Source organism: Psittacula echo (assembly GCF_963264785.1).
Source record: "Psittacula echo genome assembly, chromosome: 2".
NCBI lineage: Eukaryota > Metazoa > Chordata > Aves > Psittaciformes > Psittacidae > Psittacula > Psittacula echo.
Window position 1 is genome coordinate 43,391,721 of NC_137737.1, and position 22,260 is coordinate 43,413,980.

The 22,260-nt window shown below is 36.4% G+C and overlaps 1 protein-coding gene across 1 annotated transcript; it reads right to left on the reverse strand.

Annotated features, from left to right (window-relative positions):
- Positions 1 to 11,326: 11,326 nt before the first annotated feature.
- On the reverse strand, positions 11,327 to 21,852 carry LOC308216923 (outer dynein arm-docking complex subunit 2-like; the record flags this gene model as incomplete). The annotated part of the gene is made up of 9 exons (XM_080609626.1): positions 11,327 to 11,489; positions 11,693 to 11,829; positions 13,610 to 13,723; positions 16,525 to 16,641; positions 17,679 to 17,815; positions 18,282 to 18,388; positions 18,974 to 19,169; positions 20,366 to 20,523; positions 21,629 to 21,852. 9 exons carry the CDS (start codon positions 21,850 to 21,852, stop codon positions 11,327 to 11,329), a joined length of 1,353 nt encoding a protein of 450 aa, XP_080465752.1.
- Between the last annotated feature and the right edge of the window lie 408 nt (positions 21,853 to 22,260).

Sequence of the window (22,260 nt, forward strand, 5' to 3'; positions counted from 1 at the left end):
GGAAAATACCTCAAAATTTAAACAAATTCTGATAAAGCTTAATGAAAGACTCCGTACTGCTGTATAATATGTACAATATGCTTCAGCAAGGCAGTTTTTCTGTGCTAGTGAACCTCTAAAAACTCTGAGTTTTGTTTTGGTTTAAATACTAGTTCCAATTTTTCATTCTAGTTTATAAAATATACAAGCTGCAAGTTGTTAAGAGATGAGTTATGGACAAGTATAACTGAGTTATGGAATAATTCCCTGCCCCATTTCCTGAATCTTCTGGCATTCTTTGGCTACAGCCTGGCAGTATGTAAACCATACAGATTAATATAAGTAAAGCCAGTGGAAAATCACAGGCATCACAAAATCACAAAATCCAAAATGCTCACTGCACAGAAGCTGCACGGCTTTAGTTGCAGATTAATACCTTGACCCTGACCCTTGACAGTGGCAGAAGCAACATATATGTTATAATCAAGACATAGTGAGTTTAAATTGTCACCATATTTTATGAAATTGAAAAGAAATGAGTTTCCAAACAAAAGAATAAGTCTATTATTTTCTAAGTGAACCAGAAGGTTTTGCTAGGCAACTGCTGATTCCCTCTTGAAAACTCTCACAAGACATGCATCTATCCTGTTAGAATTCTTTTTCTGATTCATAGTAATTGGATTCTACTATTGAGGAGGTAAAAGTCCATGTAGTTCATGTGCAAACATATTAACTTTTACTTCATCGGACTACGAATAGTAGAATGTTTTTCCCAGTAACTTCTCAAACCTCAAACTCGGAGAGAAGTGAATTGCTGACCAAAAAACACAGAAAACCCGGCCAAGGTAATATATAATATCTCAACACTTCACGTTAATCTTCTCATTTGTGAAATTTTCAGTTTAGGAGTGTATTTTTTCCCCAGTTACATCTGGACAATTTTGTAAAAACAATGGACCACACTTTTTTTATCCTAGGCAAATTTAAAGAGAAAACTATAAAGATTGCAATGTGCACAACTAACCTATTCCCTCTCAGCCCATAAGGATGCTCTTTATGCTGCCTCTGCAATCTCCCTCCTAAAAGATGCCAACCAGCTGAAAAATACCAAGTGAACAAGAGGTATTCCATCAGGAAAACTGCTAACTATGGCTAAATATGTGTTGCAAGAAGAAACAAACAAGCTCTCAAATGTATTTATGTGCCAGATAGCTGAGAACAGCTAGTTGGGCTAATATAGACCAAAGTAACTTAAAGGCCAAGACACAAATCTAAAAGTGAATCTTGGGTAAAGACAACAAAATGCTGTTTTTCAGAACAGTGAGTAACTTAGATCATACGATTTCTCAAAGAAAGGACATATGCATATTTTAGTGACTAGGAGGCAGATAAGGTCCCTTGCGTCTGTGTAGAAATTACTGGATTTTTTACTTTGTTTTTCTGATTGCTCAGAGATCAGTCTTGGTCAGATATCACAAAATTTCCACATGTTGCTGGGTTTTGGTCAGCTAATTCTTGCAAATTCCTTAGAGACATTTATTTAGTCCTGGTTTTCTCCAGAATCCAGATAGCCTCTCTCTTTGTTCACCAACACAGTGTCTATAGAACTGTCCAAAAATGTGAGGATGTGAGGATACTTTGCAGCCCACTCCCTGAAGAGCTCAAGATATAGTGCAGATCATGGCGACAAGAAAAAAGCCAGTAGGTCTGGTCTACTGAAACCCTGCTGAGGAACTAGAAGCAAGATAAACCTGTAGGATCCAGATTACATGCACATCATCTATGTAAACAAAACTCAAGCAGTCACAAAGCTGGTCAGGCCAAAGTTAGATTATAGGGATCTAGCAGATGCCCATCAATTAATTCTCCTATTAACTGCCAATTAGTTTTTAAGGCTAATCAGCTGATCTTTATAAAGCACTCCAAGGAATAAAGGCCAGAAAGCATGCAAAGCCCTGTGTCCAAATACACAAAGAAGCTGGAATAAGAGTAGGCCTTCAAAAGACTATTTCACATGACTCTCACTGATGATTTGAAATGCTCAAAAGTGTGGGGATGGGAGTCATCTGTGTAAATTCACTCATCTACAGCCAGCCTACATTCTGATGATTAAGATCGAGTCACCTATAGCCATCCTACGTTTCTGTTAATTGAGATTAAGTCAACAATGAACTTAAAAACCTGATCCATCTCATTCTGAATAGATGCTTAAAATATCAGATGAATCACATACTTAAAGTGCCTACTTTTTCCACTGATCATAAAGGTAGCCTTGAGCGCCCAGCTCAGCTACAAACACCTACTTTGTTTACATTTAGAACTAGGTGAGAAGAATTCCAATCTAGGCACTGACTTCTATGTCTTGGCACTAGAACAAGGTTACAGCCCTCTCCCTGCCTTTGACCACTTCATCTGTGGAAAATAAAGCATATCTATTTTTAGACAGAACATGCAGAAATTAGCAGGAAATTAGGGTTGAATAAGAAAAAGAAAAGGTTCTAGGATTAAATTAAAAAAAAAAAAAAAAACCAAACAAAAAAAACACACCAAAAAACCTACACAAGCAGCACTACTGTTTTTTAATTTAACATTGATACTTGTAAGTCCTGACTGCAGACTTGGAGATATGATATATGCCACCCATAACACAGATGTACTACTGACCTCCTGTGACAGCATCAGACTTGCCTAAACAATTTTGATTTTGCCTAGCACTTGGCTCCCAAAAGCCTTAATGTTATTACAGCTATTTTATCTTTATGGATCCAGCTCATTTGGGAAACCAGTGGAGAAAATTTAATGACGTTGAACTAAGAAGGACCTGTGCCTAGACTACTGGAGAGCTAGCACACTGTAGAAGCTTAGTAAGCACTGAGCAGACAGAAACGACAGTGTCACTTGAAACCAGGCAAAAAAGATTTTGCGAGAAAAACAAACAGATACTGATAGTTTATGAAAAGCTAAGAGGCAGATACTCTGGAGAAATAAAACAAAAACTGAGCTTAGTGAGAGTATAGGAAAAACAAACATAGATGAAGACATGGCTGAAGCACAGGCATGCTTCTGAAGTAACTGTGTATAGTAAGTCGTGATTAATTGATCCTAGGTCCAATGTGGAACATTTAAAGCCAATGAAAAATGCTGTTATCACTTCTTAAAACTCTTGATAGCTTTCAGACACAGCCATGTTATAATTCTTTAGGAAAGCCAGCAATCTGGTTATCTGCTTCAGGATTATAAAGCCTTAAACCAGTTTGAAACAGCTGTGGGAGTTTACAGTTATTTTAGAGGTACAGTAGCTACAGTGGTGAAACAGTAGCTCATTAATTTAGTATTAATTTAATTACCTGCTTATACAATAGAATACAATCCTGTAGAAAGAGGGAAATTAAACATCAGTTGTTTTTCATTCTTTTCCTTAGCCCTTAATTTTTTATATACCGTATCTTTTTTATTGTTTTTTTGTTAAGTTCTACACTTTTGTTTGTTTTTTCTTTATTTCTGTCTGGTTTTCCTTCTTATCAGCTATGAAACTCTAAGGAATGGGTCACCCTCAGAACATTAATTAAACTTCCACTACACAGAACTTCATCAGAGTTGGTGCTAATGGTCAAAACTCAACTGGTTGTTATGAATTTTATATGTCTCTTGTGATGAGGAATGATTGTTGGTACAGTATTTTGAGGTGAGAGCTATGCAAGTGCTTCAGAGTTGCCAGTTATAATAATAATTTGATACTTCACTATTTGCCAATATTTCCTACATAGTAAATTTATCATGAAAAGACTTCTTTTTCATGATCAGCACTGGCTAGGTTGTTAAAAAAATACGTAACTATAAAATGCAGTTTTCCCATATTTTTATTCCTCCTCCCCTTTTTTTTTTTTCAGTAACCACATTCTTTACCAAAATTTAAAAAGCAAAAAAAAAAAAAACAACTTGTTTAATACTGGAAGATAGGAACAAGAGATGTTCATGAATAGTGGAGAAGAGAACGATATGGAGGCTGACAGATTTGCCAAGGCTGACAGGTTAGCCAGACATGTGCCTAGAAATACTAGCAGGTGGTACCTGATTATGTCTCATACACTTGGTATTTTTTGAAAAATAACAGTCTGCCACTTAGCCAAACTACAGCAGAATTCATTTTTCATCTTGATCTTTCAGTTCAGTTCATTTCACTCCTTCAAATTACCCCACCACATACGTTGATAAGTGAAAAGATATATTGTTCAACAGTCTAGTAATAAGTTCAGGTAAATTATCCATAAAGTTGGTCAGTCCTGAAAACATCCATTATACAGTGGCAAAATTATTTTATATGTGAAAATCATAGAATAGTTAGGGTTGGAAAGGACTTTAAGATCATCAAGTTCCAACCCCTCTGCCATGGGCACTCACTAAACCATGCCACCCAAGGCTCTGTCCAACCTGGCCTTGAACACCGCCAGGGATGGAGCACTCACAACTTCCCTGGGCAACCCATTCCAGTGTCTCACGACCCTCACAGTAAAGAACTTCCTCCTTATATCCAATCTAAACTTCCCCTGTCTAAGTTTGAACCCGTTACCCCTTGTTCTACCACTACAGTCCCTAAAGAAGAGTCCCTCCCCAGCATCCTTACAGGCCCCCTTCAGATACTGGAAGGCTGCTATGAGGTCTCCACACAGTCTTCTCCAGGCTGAACAGCCCCAACTTTCTCAGCCTATCTTCATACAGAAGGTGCCTCAGTCCCGTGACCATCCTCATGGCCCTCCTCTGGACTTGTTCCAACAGTTCCATGTCCTTTTTATGTTGAGGACACCAGAACTGTACACAGACTCCAAATGAGGTCTCACAAGAGCAGAGTAGAGGGGCAGGATCACCTCCTTCGACCTGCTGGTCATGCCCCTCTTGATGCAGCTCAGGATATGGCTGGCTTTCTGGGCTAAGAGTGCACACTGAAGCTGACTCATGTTCAGTTTCTCATCAACCAACACCCCCAAGTCCTTCTCCACAGGGCTGCTCTGAATCTCTTCTCTGCCCAACCTGTAACTGTGCCTGGGATTGCCATGACCCAGGTGTAGGACCTTGCACTTGGCATGGTTAAACTTCATAAGGCTGGCATCAGCCCACCTCACAAGCATGTCAAGATCCCTCTAGATGGCATTCCTTCCCTCCAACGTATCAACTGAACCACACAGCTTGGTGTCATCAGCAAACTTGCTGAAGGCGCACTCAATCCCACTGTCCATATCACCGACAAAGATGTTGAACAAGACCAGTTCCAACACCGATACCTGAGGTACATCACTCATTACTGTTTTCCAACTGGACATCAAGCCATTGACCACAACTCTTTGCATGCGGCCATCCAGACAGTTCTTTACCCACCAAGTGATTCATCCATCAAATTGATGTCTCTCCAATTTAGAGACAAGGAGACAAGGATATATTTTATATGCATTTATGTATGTTTGTTTTGTATTTGATAGCTAAAATAACCTGTAATGCAAGTCTTGCTAATGTGATATCATAAAGAAAAAACAGTTAACTCTTATTATCCAGATTGTGGAAAAAATAATACGATGTACAATATATTTTTGACACAGATTAGACACTTTTACTTCTGCTATTAGATTCTAATATTTCCATCTATTCCATATCAAAAGCCAGATTTTAATATTACATATAGGGGTTTTTTTATAATTCTGCACACAAAATAATTCCTAAATTCCTATCAGACCAAATTCATAAGTTGTATGTTAATCATCTATGCATCCAATCATAGCTGTAAAGTTCTACCCACCAGTAAATTTCTGGGGAAATAGAAGCAGAGCCAAGAAACAGAGAGTTAGTTCCTCAGAATTTGTATTTGCAGTTGTCTTTGTATTTTGTTCTTCTGGCATATCCATAAACATCAGAGACTTTAGGTTTTTTCTGTGACTACCATAAAATTTTTGAGCAGTATTACAATGTGTAAAACAAATAATTGGTACTTTAGTGAGTACACTGTAACACTAATAGTATTTTTTCTTGTCTTACAAAATTTAAAATTACTTCTTGTGTAGTTTCACTTTAATTAGTACTTGAAGACTCATTTTATTCCTTAGGCTAATATGTTAATGTCTCTTTTGAGGTTCTGTGTTTCAGAATAAAACTGAACTACTTTTCTGCTAATCCCAAAATACAATCAATTTCTTAATGCATGCATACTTTATGAAGATGATTTAAATTTTTATGAGTACTAGTGTAATCTTAATAATGTGGAACATTTCCAATACCATTATAACTTAATAAAGCTATACTTTTCCATTATGCAGTTAAAAAATACTATCTATTCTCTATTTCAAACAAAAATTGAGAAAAATCTACAAACCACATCAATGCCTTTGCAAGTGCCATAAATTTATAATTGTTTGATATAAAAGAATTGCTGTATACACCACCTGTTAAACCACAGGAAGGCTGAGACTGCTACACAATTTTAATTTGCACAAAAAAATATTTATTTTGAAAGGCTGGACATTTTCTATTACAAAATTTTATGAGGAAGATACCTGTTTTTCAGATAACTGAATCCTTAGACCTCAGATATGACAAGTCTCATCTTGGAGATAAAGTGTGACTGACTTTATATTAATGAATAGTAGAGAAACATGCAAGCAGTTGTTGTTGACTGACTTTCCCTCCAAGTAGAGAAATGTCATATTGTAAACCTTCCATATAGAATGCAAAAGAACTCCACACACACAAGCAACTGCCATTTAAGATTTGGTCCTCAAATGTTCTGAAATAGGCTCCCTGTTTCTGCAATAGTTTGGACTTTCCTTGTCCATATTCCTAACCTTCACACATACATGGATTCCCTGCGCCCTGGTTTACCCCTAGCTCTTAAATTCCAATCTCCAGGTTTAAATTTCCAGCTCTTAAATTTCCAATCCCCATCTTTTCTTGGAGAATAAAACTATCTTATACTGTTCATCAACAATACATGAAACTTTCATTTGAGACTATGCATCTTAGATCCTGGCAGAGTCCCCGAATCATTTCACTGTCTACTTGATTTTCTGCATTTCTAGCCTGTTCCAAGAATGCTAGTGCCCTTCATGTACAAGGAGCTCAGCTGAGGATTCACTATTCCTTCCTGCAAGCCAGTATAAAGCTGCATTTCCCTAACTGAAAAATTTGAGCTTCCTGAGAAGAGGAAATAAATTCTGCCTGCAGTGCAGCAGCTACACTATGTCCTCCTGGCTTAGCTCTGTTCACACTGAACAGTGCGAAGGGGAAGCAGAAGTGATGGGCAGTAGTTCTTGCACAGCCAATACTCAATGCAACACATGCACTGTAAGAACTAGACCCATAGCTTTGATCTCATAAAACTTTCGTTTCCTTGACCCAGTTTCCTAGAAATAAGTGAGGACTTTCAGAGGAAGTTGGAGAGAAAGAAAAGGGAAGAGGCAAAGACCAGAAGGATCTTTGTACAGAAAATTCTGTACATTTCTGCCTCCCTGATCTGTTTGCCATCTTTATGTAATGTAAGCCCAACACAGAGGGGCCTCCTGCCAGCTACAGAAATGTTAGTTGAATGCAGCAGCTTCCAAAGATCCTGCCAAAATGCAGCTGTGGAGCAAACCTGAATACACCCAGTGTATCCTGCAGTTCTCTCAACCTTTTCCTTGTTCAGTGAACGAGTTTTCACTGAGTCATGTGACAAACACCCAGTGATCCCCTGCTATGCATTGCCAGGGCACATAGGCACCTAGGAACTGGTACTCAAGGCACATCCTCCCTAACTCCTGTGCAGTACATAGCCTTTCCCCACCTCCTGGAGCTGGTACAAGATGCAAACTGCTGGGGAGAGGCAGAATATTTGTCCACCTATGATTCCAAAGTACAAAAGGAACACAATGCTGTTCTAGGAATGAGGTTGGTCGAACTGAAGTAATTCAAAACAGATAGGAAATTAGTGGATACTTTACTTGATGTGTGAGGTTTCACTACTCTACTATACCCCTAAAATATAGCCAAAAGTAGAATACTTTCCAAGTAAGAAACTGAAAGAAGAATTCTGTAACTAACATAGTCCTGCAGAACTCCATCCAGAGCTCACCCTTGCATACGAGTACACATAAATCATGCCCTTACAGGGAACCAAAACCAAGCAGAACAAGGGTTTAAGGGATTAAAGACTTATTCTGAAGATTGGAGTTATTCCTGGTGCAATCACCAGCCCCAATTCACCCTTCAATGTCTCAACTTTATCTTAAAACTGGCAATAATCAGAGCTCAGCAGTAGCAGCACAGATCATTGTGCCCACCTCTGGGCAGGAAAGCTTTTCTTTTTTTTTTTTTCAGCACAGCCTCAGCTCTGCCACAAAGAAGATTCAGCATTTCTACCTGATGTTCCCCATTTCTTGTAAAATAGATCATTGTAAAACGTGACCTCTTCACCCTATCCCCATGTAAAATGTAGTCCTCCCTCTAAAAATCTAATACTTCAGAAGCACTACTTTAATAAATTAGAAATCTGAAGCAGGCTTTCCTGAGTAAATCTCATCGTTACAAACATAAAGTGAACACTTCATTCTGATTTTGTCTACTCTAGGCCCAAAAGATGCTTAACACAACACCATCACCAACCTCACTGATCAATCTTCACTGCCATTCTTAAGTTAATGGTGAGACATGGCAAGAGCACACATTCTCTTGTCTTCTGTTTCAGAGCCTTGGGAAGATTGAAGGTAGGAGAAGGAGCCAGACCACAAAAGCAGCTGTTTCCCAGTGGAGCAATTCCAACATGGCTGATCTTTCCCGGAAAGGAGAGGGAATGTAGAAGGGCAAAAAGTCAGAAGGGAATTCCCCCTGCACTGGAATTTTCTCTCCATGAGGAGGTATACAAATACATAGCCTACAGGCACAATCCACAGGATCTAGCAAGTTTGCTTTACACAGGAAGCAACTGTCTCTTTAAGTTTGAAAGACAATCAAACACTGGTATAAAAACTAGGTATCTTTCAGCTTTTATGGAAGTTTTATGTTTGTAAATCGGTCTTTTATAGAGTCTTGATGAACTGCAATGCACATTTACTTTAGCAGACATTCAAAAAATGGTCGCATCTACAAATTATTAGATTTTCTGTATTTCAAGCATCTATTATTTAAGGCATTTTATTAATTTTTTAACATGTGTGAACAATGTGTACAACCATTGAAGACACAAAACCCCTTGAAATTTGTGCTTCTATATAAATACGCTTGTAGATACTTAAATATTGCAGTCATAAATGTATTTTCTCTTATATTGCATGTGTCATGAACAATTGCCCACATGAACAACAAGAATGCCAAAAAATCTCCTAAGTCTGGCCAGAAGTGCAGTATTTATACTTGAATTAAAATGAATTCCATGTGCAAGCTAAAGTAGCACTCCATCAATAAAACATTTCAACCACTGTCTGTGGTATGGCACTGAGGCATCTCTTTTCAGCTTTATCTGACACTAGGGATTTCTTGCTTTACGTAGCTAAGAATCAACAGAGAACTATTTTCAGTATATCTTCAAGTACTTCATTTAGTTTATTTCTAATTTAAAGAACTATTGGAAGACTCAGGTGTGCATGAATACATAAACAAGTATACATTTGAATTTTCATAACAAAACTTTTTCATATTATGGAATTGTTGTATTAAACACTTCTTAGCAGGTACTCACAATTTGATAAAAATGCTCCCCTTTCTTTTTCTAGTTCTAAGCCATTAAGTAATTTTGCTTGTTGACAGCTGGAATAAAATGCACTAATTTCTAAAGCAGAGGAGCGTGAAAAATACTTTTCCTATTTGCCATTCTCACTCCTCATTCACAATGGTTTCATGCAAGTCTAGATATGTTTCAGTACTGAATCACATCCCATATTAAAATCTAAACATGACTATATGAAGGATCTAGAGAGGAAATGGAATTTGAGAATTATGTAACCAGGAGAGATGATCCTTGTTGGTAAAGAAGGTGGTTCAGACATGGCCTAATGAAAAGATTTCTGGGAGTTCACCAACAGTAATGGGTTTGAAGTATCCTCTCCAGGAAGACCTTGAGTGTTTACTAAAAAGTATCAAGGTTATTTCTCTGGGCTCCCAGAAAGAGGTGGTCCATAAGATAGACAGAACAAGCTATTAGTAGACTGACAGATTTGAAAACACCTTGAACTGTAACTACATGCAAATATGTAGTTACATACATAACTACTGTATCATGCAAAATGTATATATTGAGTGCTCATTAGGGAATACCTGAGCAAGTTACATTCTGAATGCTGCACAAGATTACAATTGCAAAGAGCTATTTTAGCATAGACAAAATGACAAGAATATAAAGGTCCAATCTAGAAAAGATAAAGCATAAAGAATTGTAGAGACTTGTATTATCCAAGTATTTCTGTATATCTTTGGCTTCAATCAGTAGCACAGGTTCTACATACATGAACTGAGAACAAGCAGTGTAAATGCACTGAAAACTGCTAAAAGACTGTTACTCTTCTACAATAAGCCAAAGACTTTGCTTATTCCTCCTAAGTATTTCTGCTGTACCAAATGCCAGCACCATTTTATCAGTCAGATGTGTGTACTCTATAGCTTTACTCAAAAAAACAAATAAACCAGTGCTTTTATTAGTAACTTACAGTACATAAATTCCAGTACAAACTTGAAAAGGAATTTCTCCTGAGGGAAAAACATAATTAGTTTTAGAGTTTTCCAGAATAGTAGAGGATTGTTAGGTTTTCTTTAAAGTGTTTCAGACATACACAGAATTCCAAACATCTATATTTATAGGTTCCAAAAGATTTTCAACAAGTCTGTGTAAAAAACCTTCTTTTTCTCTTTAGAGAATGCCTGTTTATCATACATTTTCTTGTCCACTAACAGCATCTATCCAGACATAAGACCACGTTAGAATTATTTCAGTCATGCATTAATCATAGTTGATGAAAGACTTTAGGCACATATTCAGTTTTAATAAAAACTCTTGAAAAAAACTCTTGAAAGTTATTATACACATAAAGAAATACCTTGGAAAGTTTCACCCAAAAAGCAAAACAGAAACCCAATAATTAATAAAGAGATTATACCATCTTAACTTTTAAATTGTGCACTGAACAGATGGTTTAATCTAAGGGTCTGTGTAAGCCAAAACCAGCAGATTAAAAAATATGCAGGAGAAACGGGTGCATGACAGGAAAGTCCACAGTTCCAGGGTTTGAACATACTGTGTAGCCGGGCTGTTCTAAAATATATGGAAGGTGGAAATGATGAGGAGCTGGTCTGGTGGCCTCAGATGTAGAAGGTAAAAAGTAGCTGTTTATAACATTTATCAATGCTTCTTATTTACCTTTAAATATTTTGCAAGTTTCTGAATTCCCCAGTATTCCGATGGCAAATCTGTGCCTCCTTCATGATGACGTACAGGCTGTTCTTCATCTTCCTCAGTCTCTGAGGAACTTTCACTAACATCACTAAGCCTGGATGATGTTTTACTAAAAATAAAAAACAGCATTACCCATTTTAAACAGCTATAAAGTAACATAACAAGCACATTTTAAACAGGTATGACAGCACTGCCTAATAAAAGAACTAGAAAAATATAACTGACAATACCAAATATTAAGTATGTTGATAATTACTGTAAATACTGAAAATAAATTAAAAATTTGAAGAAAGAAGAATAAGTAACCCATACCGTTTTGAAGCTGGTTGTATTTTAGCAGATTCAGAAGAAATGCCATTGCCTTTCTTTTTGATTTTCGCAGACACAGTCCTACTTCTCCTTCTTCCTTCTTCAGCATCTTTTCTTGCAGCTTTGTCAGTAATATGTTTCTTTTTATAAAAAAAAATATTTTATATATATACACATAGAACTAAAAAGCTGTAGTGGGAAACATGTCAGTACATATGAGCTTATGAACCTACACAATAAACTCTATTAAAAATAAAGAGTCTTGTGCCTTAACTAACTAATTTAATAGTGGAATATTAGAAAATATGTATTATGCTGACCTGTATGTGATACAAGAACAAAGAATAAATATATTCATACAGACCATAGGTCCATTTAACCTAGGATACCACCTCCAACCATGACCAGTAACAGCTATCTAGGTAACAGCAGGTGAACAACGGAAGAACATGGAAATTCTTTTTTTCAGCATATTCTTCAGAAAATTGTGATTCAGGGCACTCCTGATTGTCTAGCAGTTTTGGATGAATTTGTCTTCCATGAACGTGGCTGACTGCTTTTTGAACTCACATAAACAAATGGCCTCTACCATCCCATAGCAAAGAACATGACAGCTTAGCCACATGTCATATGATTCTCTTCATTCTGAACTGGTCTCACTGGCTCTTTTCATTTGATGCCCCTTATCCTTGTATTAGAACAGACAGTGACTACTTGCTCCCTATTCACTGTCTCAGTCATGATTTTCTGTATCTGTCTTATTGTCCAACCAGTCATCTTGTTTCCAGGCAGAAGGGTTCTAGTCTGCCTAGCTCTTCCACATGCTCAGCTGTTCCATACCTTTTATAATGTAGAATACAATATATTGCTTTCCTCACATAGACTCCTAGGCCTAGCTGGGCACAATCGCCCATGCTTTTTTGTCCCTAATTTCCAGTGTTGTGAAAACAGAATGTCCTTTCAAGCCTCGGCTGGTCATACTATCACAGTCACAACAATAAAACAGAATATTACTCATGATTACAACCAATTTTACTACATCTAGACTATAACAATGGCTGTGGAAAAAGATAAGCCCTTGCCCTGGAAAACCACATTTTTTAACTGATGACTGTAGGTCACATCCAAAATCTCTTAAAATATTTCTTGCAACATGTCAAATTGGCAGACTTGAGAAGATACTTTTTTTTTTTTTTTTTAGGATGTAGACTTTCCTTCAGATATTCTTCTTCCTAAATTAACACGTAATCAGGAAACACGACATCAGAACAGAGTTCTGATTTCAGAAGACAAATCCAACAATATCCAATATAAGTATGCTCTGCTTCTGTGTGTCCAAAGTTTGAGGTAATCTCATTAGTAAAGATTGCTGCTAAGCAGAGCTAGAAAAGTGGCTCATATAATATTAAATCATTAAAAATTGTAGCGTAAGAGTCATCCTGATTTTCCATCCTGGATCTCTTTTGCTTCTCTCAGAAAGTGTGGTTTAGATTAGACTGTCTACTCTGTTTCATTTTAAAGGGCATTTTACACCAAAAATACGATAGTATCAGAGTCCTGGAGGATCAGTATGGCAGATGGTTGCAAGATATTTCCCTGCTTTGCTGTGGAAATGACATAACATCAAAGTTGTTGCATAACAGAAGAAAACTGTGAAATCTCTTTAGTAGTCTGTACTTTCTTCTTAGAAATTAACATGTAGTAAATTCTGTTTTATTGCTCTTAATATAAAAATGCAAACCTATACCACGCAGTCCAATCATTAGCAGTTTAGAGAGATCTATAGGAAAATTTATTTATAAAGATAACTACTTATCTGCGGAGAACAGAAAGCCCAGCATTCTTCCAGTTCATAGATGGTTCTAATTTCTTCTTTTCAATGGATCTCCTTGACACAGAACTTTTTACTTGCTCACCTACTTTATTTTCCATAAAATCATGAAGGCTCTGGGATTGGCCAGAGACCTTAGCCTCAACTACTCCCATATGCTGGAAGTTCTTCTTATAAGTTGGTTCCTTAAAAAACCTGTATTCCTAACAAAATGAGACATGGTTTGTCAGTCATATTGCTATATGAATAATGCATATTAAAACAATAAGTTCTAAGCACAATTCCAGGATGCTGTGCTTAAAAATTTTTATGTATTAAATGTGGAATCAGACTACAAGCATAAAATCAGATTGCCTTTAAAATAATGAAACATTAATCTGGAAAGTAGCTGTTACCATGTGCAAAATAAAGCTTTTGAAATAAATGAGCTCAAGAAATTTGGAACTTCCTGAACATACTTGAGTATAGGGTGTTGGTTAAATTCTGAGATGTTAAATATTTGTGACACAAGCACTTTTATAGAAACTAATTCCAAATTAGTTTTAAGATCTAGAATTGCAAAGTCAGTCATTCTGTTTCAATGGATCATTCATATTAAAACTATTCCCCTGCATGAAGGATTTACAACAAATTCCCACATAAAAAAGAAAAATTAACAAAAATGTGAAAATAGGCTATGATAAACTTCTAGACTTCAGGTCCAAGTAACTTAATTTGATATAGCTTAGAATTTATATAAACACATTCCATTTCAGTTTTTTACATCTTCTGTCTCTTAGGACAAAACATTGTTGAACAAATCAGGTACAAGAATGGAGCTGAGTGGCACCTACCAATTCTTCAGCTGTCTGTGTTGAGTACCATGGCTGATCAAAAGTACCCATATCAGACAGGACTCTTGTCAACTCTTATTCTCTACTGGAACATATTCAATTTTTACAGGAAAGACAGCGTACAACCATTACCTACTATTATTATTATTATTATTGCAGCTGTCACTACCAGATAGGTGAAGACATTCCTTTCTCTATCTGATTCAAGGCAGTTTTAAGGAGACTGTCACAGTATAGTCAGTTTTCGACTAGCCCCTGACATGAATCGGCTGTTCCACACTTGCTGACTCAACTGTCTCATCATAAAACAACTCATGCTAATTCTCTTCTTCAGAAAGTGTACTCCAGACAGGACAATTTAACATATGATAAATAAGACAAATCAAAGGGGAATTGATGCTGTAGCTTTACCAGCTAAGCACGTGCTAGAAAGTACGTTTCCTACAGCCGTATACGCCAACACAGCAATTCCAAATGTTATCTTAAACAAGGCAAAGAAGATACTATAAAAGTTAATTTATTTTGCAACATATTTTTTGCAATGAGCTTTTTGAAGCTGACCTCAGAAAATAAATCAAAACTATTTCCAGCCATAATTTATTTCAGGCAGGCAACCTTGGAAATACAGCTTTTCTCTGCTTTTCAGAGTTCTAGAGTAGAAATCTTCCCTCAAATACGAATGTTCTGGATCTCTATAGTACTAACTTGTTTAAATTCTAGTTTTAGAATGCAGAATATACTAAACCAGCTTTTCAGCAAAGCAGTATGATATGATATTCCTAAATCATTAAAATGGTATAATTTGTACTCTTCAGCATAAACTTATTTACGCCGTCAGGGAGCACTAAGTGGTTTATATGATAACTGAAGGAAAATAGAATAAATTCTGTTTACTCTTATTTAAGAAGTGTACACATTTCTTGAATATCTGCAATATCTTTATAAGAGCAGAAAACCAGTACAGAATGGTATATTGTCTGTATTATTGACATTAACATTAACTTACATTAACATTTAGAACTGTAAAACACTATTAAAATATTACTGTATTTTATCTTTCAAGACCATCAAATGTAGCCAAATCACATTGAAAATACATTAAACAAACCATTATATCTAAAAACATTCATATATTGTCACATTTATGAAACGCAAACCAATGTGTAGATACAACATTAAAAAAAATACTTGCCTATGGGAAAAATAAAACATATTTTGGCATTTATTGCAAACAGAACAATTTACAAAGTTAGTTCCATTACTGTTAATATAAGCTACCATATTTATGTGTACAAGTTGAAATGTCTTGTCAAGTATCAATTTCTCAAAAAATATAAATATCAGCCCTACATCCCAGAAAACTAAAAGTACAGGATAAGAAAACTTCCATGTTAATTACCTCCTTTTTGCAATAATTAAAATTGCATATAAATAACCACAACAAAACTTTTTACCAATTTTAACCTGTAATGAATTTTGCCACCATGTTATTAACGTTATAACCACACTAGAAATCTGAAAAAAAATTTTATCAGAAATAATGAAACATGTAAAGTTGAAGTGGCACTGTGTGATTCTAGTCAATATAGAGCTCTAAATAAAACTAAAATACTTGCATCTTACATTGGATGAAGCAACACAGAGCATAAGCTGCAAGCTTAACTCTCAGCTCTGATATTTAAATCAGGCAATTCTCGTAAAAATGTTGGGCTATTTTTTATATTTGGATTACAAAGAATGAAGATAAAAATGTAAGTGGTTTTGATCATGGAAAAGTACTGTCATAAGAAATTGACCTTTTCTGAAAGGATATCATATTTTCCTGCTTTAATATTTCCAGTGCCTCATGGAGAGTAACACTAGAAGACAAGCAATACTTTTTAGGCAGAATTAGAAGCTGACCTCACATGTTGGATCAAAACTTATAATAAGATATGATAGAACAATATGTGCAATAGTATATTATTTGCTATTTACGAAAGGAACATATTTAGTGGAAACTGAAACATACCCAAAGAAAAATAACAAATGCAGTTTTTAGAATTCTTCATTTAATCAGAGACTTATCTTTGGTAAAGAAAGGTTCAGGAGGTTTTTAATGTAGTTCTTACCATTATACAATGTATGTTTGTACAAACTAGAATATACACCCAGTATCAGTAAGCACATACCTGTTTAGCCATATTTTCTACAAATTTAGGTGATCTCTCCCTTAAAAATGTGACAATATCTTTATATATATCACTTTTTCTTTCATAGTCAATGCGATCTTTACTATCTATCTGACCCTTAAAAAAAAAAAAAAAAGAATAAATTTGAAATTATTAATAGTATTGTCTTATCCAGGTAATTTAATCTGCATCATAAAATAGCATTAAAAGAGCACAGAGGTCATACTATAATGCATTAGGTATAGAACTCTCATGCTTAGAGTCTATTCAACTTCAGTAATGCTTTGTAAAGATGCATGGACCACCTCCATGGGTCCCAACAAATAATCAAGATCTTACATAGAATTCTGCAAGCAATTACAATCAGTTAATTGTGATGTGTGTAGTTTCACTGGAAAGAATTTATGGCTTATGGTAAATAACCAAGTAAATATGAGCTTCCAGTGCAATATAGCAGATGTCGAAAAGGATCAGGAGATAATGTAACCTGACTAGCCTAAGCTTTATGAGCTTAATCCATTAAAAACACGTTAAATCAAAATTTTCCTGGATTTTTAACTCTTAGGAAATCAATTTGACTGATGGACTTCAGTACCTCTTCAAAATGAATATAAGAGCTCTGTTCACCACTTAACACACATAGGGGACTATCATGTCTAAATAAAACCAATCTGTAATGAAAGAGATAACCACAATTAAAAGTAGAAGAGCTACATAATTTCCAGAAAGCTTCCACTGAAAGGAGAAAGAACAGCTTAACATTCATAGAAAGACAAAAGCAAGCTATGTTAGCCACACACAATTATATTACACCTCAGATCAAGAGCAATGAGGCACTAGAGAGACATCTAGTCACACAGTACCTTTAAATAACAGTAGTGTGAAGGACATGTTTAAAGACTAAGCAAACACTGCCAGCAAAGAGTGCAGAATACCATCCTATATATATTTACCAAAAAAAGCCCTCCAAATGTGTGGGAAAACAAGCATGCTTTTGTTACTGTGTTGTCTTCTGTACCAATAAACTAGCTCTGCAGGTCTCAATACTACTCCTCAATACTACAATCCCAATACTACTACCCTAAACTGACTGATTCTTGATTTTAGCATGTAAAAATATTCATTACTCCATGGTATCATTTATTATTACTTACTCCATTTAAAAACACTCCTGCTGTGCTGCAAGTGATACACAAAGGATCAGTGTCATGTGGGTTGATGACTAAGTAACAAATTTCTCCATGCACTTGTCTCCACGGAGGAGCTCGGCATCCATTAGAGAACACGTAATCTGTAACCAATTAGCATTAGTGTTTTTATCAAGTTTTAAAGTATTTTTTATAGTTATTCTTGATGATTAATATAACATATATACCCAAACAATACATTACTCTCAAGAATTCATACTGTTAGGAATTAATCATGCAAAGCTCTTAGACCTGTGGCCCGATTCAACTCGGAATTGCAACTGTGCTTAGCACAGGATCAGGGACGCAGTTCACTTCCTCTGTTTCCACTGAAGATACTCATAAATGGAGATTATTTCTGTACATAAAGGCTGAAGAACAGCATTCCATATATGAAAACACTTCCTATTTTACCATATAACTTTAAAATAGAAATAAACACTTTAAACACTTGAAATTTATTACTGAAATTAATTAGCAGATTTCACACAAAAGTCAACTATCACAGAATCATATGATAAGTGCTTTAATGAGATTATATATAAATATGAGATATGATCAGATCTGGACCTGATGTATACTCCAGTGATTCCAGTACTGTATCTTCTCCTTCCCCAGAGAAATTCTTGAGAAGATTCACTTCATTATTTACAGCAGCTGGATTTAGTCTTATGTCTCTGCAATTAATAGAAAATGGGTTAAAATGTATTCATGAAAAGGATGTACTCAGAGAAATAAAAAGAGAATATTACATGATTTTTTCCTTTTACACCAAGTCTTAATAGTAGCAACAAAATCTGGAAATGGGTCATCTTCAATTATTTTGCTTAATTTTATCTGTTAGTTGTAAAATATTAGTTTCATAGCTAACATGAAGTCCTTGTAGTTTCGAAACAGGCTCAATGTAATACTTACTATACTTCCATGAAGAAATAAACATTTCCTTGAAAACATTTAATTAACTAACTTTATTGTTTGTACAAATGACTTCAATTTGCTACCAAAATGCAAACCACATGCAACAAACCAACCACACTCACAGGCACACACTTGCACAGCCACACTTACAGCAAAATCTCCAGGAGAAAAAAAAAAAAGAAGACCATTTTTTCAATAACTTAGTGAACAGTGAAATTTATTTCAATCACCTTCTTCATGTCACACCAAAAGCACACACTGTGGGTTGAAACCAATCTAATTTAACAATAAAAACAAAAAATGCACTGGCTGACATGCTTAGCTTCCAATTGAAAAGCACTTACTGTGAAATTTGTTTCAAAGAACTATTAAGCAGTTGCAAATCCAACTGATGAAGCAGAAGAAAGATTTTCATTTTCACCTCTGTTTCAGGGTCACCACCTTTTTTCACTTTCTCAAGTAAATGCAAGATGGACCTATCGTCTCCTTCAACAGTCCCATATTCAGGGCCAAGAATTTGCACTATAGGATCTCTGTTAGCTGAAAACATGAACCAGAATCATATAATGTGATACTATGTTTAAAACTGTTAGGCAAAACAGTTTTTAACTTTTTATCTTTCTCACAAGATGAAGACTCAGGCAACCAAGAGGTGAATATTACATACTTTCCTTTATCAACAGCCACCTTCCCCAAAAATATGCCTGGCTGATCACAAAAAAAACCAGGAAATCAATGGATTTAAGTTAATGAAAATTGATAATTTTGTAAATATGATTTAGTGTTAAAGAACATCTTTAAAGTTTTCCAGCAGCATTCCCAATGGCCCCATTACTTCCTCAGCTATGCCAGCTGTTCTTTTTGGTAAACAGTGACATAATTGCATATCAATGGGTTTTACAAAATCAAATGAAGTCCCATGCATCTATGAATGCCTCTGCATGATATCCTGTCCATATTATTCTTCCTTATTATTCATGGTTGATCACTGTCAGTGACAGGACCCTAGATTATTGGATCAATCTGATGTTTGATCCAGTATGAGCATTTATATTTTAGCATTGCAGATGTAATTTCCAATTACCAAATTCCCAATTTCGGAATTTCTCAATTTTTTTTCTAATTTTCCAATTCCTAAATAATATTACTAATATCTTCTAGCTACAAGAGGAGGATATCCAGTTTAGCATATCAAGGGTCTTCTTGTTAGTTTGAAAATCTGACACACTTGAATACTTGGACTTGAGTATGACACACGAGAAGTACTCGATCTTCTATTTTAAAAGCCACTGTGAGAAGGACCTAGAAGTGCTCACTGTGAACCTTGTGCAGGTGAGAATGTCTTAATCGTGTAAGATTTTTCTTTTTGCTGTTTTTTAAGGATGTAACATTTTGAAAGAAGATCAAACTACAAATACATGAGAAACTGCTATTAGCCTCCAATGAGACATTCTTTTTCAGAAATTTAAACCTACTGCCTGCTGCAATAGCTAGGGTATTACTCAGTATGTGTTAATTTGTAGATGAGATTCAGCAGTTTCAGCTTTATTCCAGATTTCTGTTAGTGATTTTGTGAAAATAAAAGAAGCATTAAGTTCTTTATCAGCCCTTTTAGCCACCTTCCCATATACTTAGAATGAAGGCATGCCTTTCTGCACATCTCATAAACATGAACTGAAGAAGACATACTTTTTAAAAGAAATAAAATATTAAGAAAACAAAAGAAGAAAGGAAACCTTCAAGGCATGCCTGTACTTCCTTTAACTTTTTTTCCATTGCAATTTGTAGCACACAGGACAGCTGGTCGAAACTACGAACTCTGAGAGTTGATTTCGTGAGAAGCAGCAGTGATTGGCCATCTTTAGCTCTGGCTTCAGACTGAACAGTTGCTTCACTGGAAAAATGGGATTATATCCTTTTAGAACAAGACCTTTAACCACAAATTTTAGACGACAAGCTTCACATGATAAAGCATATACAATTTCTTTAACCTGTATTTCAGAGAACTTCCAAGGTAAACCAATTTTTTCACTGCAAATTTGGAGGTGGATGTGTCTGAAGGAGGCTGGGACACCATGGAGAGCCTGTACGGGAGCACTGGCAGGACCAGTGACCCGGTGGAGAGAAGACCCCATGCTGGCGGGACTTGTGAACCCGCAGGGGACCCACACTGGAGCAGTCTGCTCCTGAAGGGGTGCACACTTGGAAGGGACCCACAATGGAGCAGTTCATGAAGACCTGCAGCCCATAGGAAGGATCTGTGTTGGAGAAGTTCATGGAGCACTGTCTCCTGTGGGCGAGACCCCATGCTGGAGCAGAGGGAGATGGTGAGGAGGAAGGAGCATCAGAGACAATGTGCAAAGAACAGACAGCAATCCTCATTCCCCATCCCCCTGTGCTGCTTAAGGGTGAGAAGGCAGAGAAAATCAGGAGTGAAGCTGGACTTGGGAAAAAGGGAGGGGCTGCAGGGAAGGTGTTTTAAGATTTGCACTTATTTCTCATTATCCTGCTTTTGACTGACAATAAATTAAATTAATTTCTGTGAGTCAAGTCTGGTTTGCCCATGACAGTAATAGGTGAGTGATCTCCCTGTCCTTATCTCAATCATGGGCCTTCTGCCATATTTTTCTCCCCTGTCCAGTTGAGCAGGAGGCGTGACAGAGTGGCTTTGGTAGGCACTGGGCATCCAGTCAGGGTCAATCCACCACACAGGAGCCACTCCTAACACTACACAAATCTCAGGGTTAGTCACTGTTAGATGCTTTCTATAAAAGGAATAGAGAGTGTAAGCTGTAAACATCACTAACTAAATGGGTCTGTATCACATCCGAGATAGAACAGTCCCAAACTCTTGGGGGGAAGAAGCAGCAAATTTTAACTCAAATTTTCAATACATATCAGTAAACCCCCACCCATTTCAGCCTCCCAAATACACTAAAGCACAGTTTGCTTGGTAGCTCGCCTTCATAATTTCAAAATACACTGCAACTCAGACTTACGTGATCTCATAACCATTTCCAAATGCTGAACAATCCACTTGTGTTTTCCACTCAAGGGGCTCTTTGAAGACAAATGCTGCTTCCTGAGGATATCTAGTGCTGAAGTCCTCCACAAACTTTATAATTTGATTTAAAAGAGATTCGTTCAAAGGGGTGATTTCGAGTGTGCCAGCTCCAGAACCAGCAGCAGTCCACTGAGCTGCCCTGGCCAATGCCGCTCCCATGGTGTCAGTCAACTAGCATCAAAGTATCAAATACCTTTGCAAAGAAACAGTCAGAAAATGACCAACCTGAGCTCTCAAATGACAAATGCAATATGCTGTGGCTGTTATAATTTGAAATAAACATAGAATCATAGAATCATAGTTACTGAGGTTGGAAAAGCCCTGTAACATCATTGAGTCCAACTGTTAACCCAGCACTGCCAACTCCACCACTAAACCATGTCCCTACGCACCACATCTACACTTAACTCCCTCCAGGGATAGTGATTCCACCACTTCACTGGGCAGCTAGTTTCTTCTAACTTGTTTAAATCCTTGCAATGGGAAAAGGAGAACTGAAGAAGACAACTTACAAAATTTAAAGAAATAGGGAAATAAGGTGAAAACACAGGGGTTTTCCATGTTAAT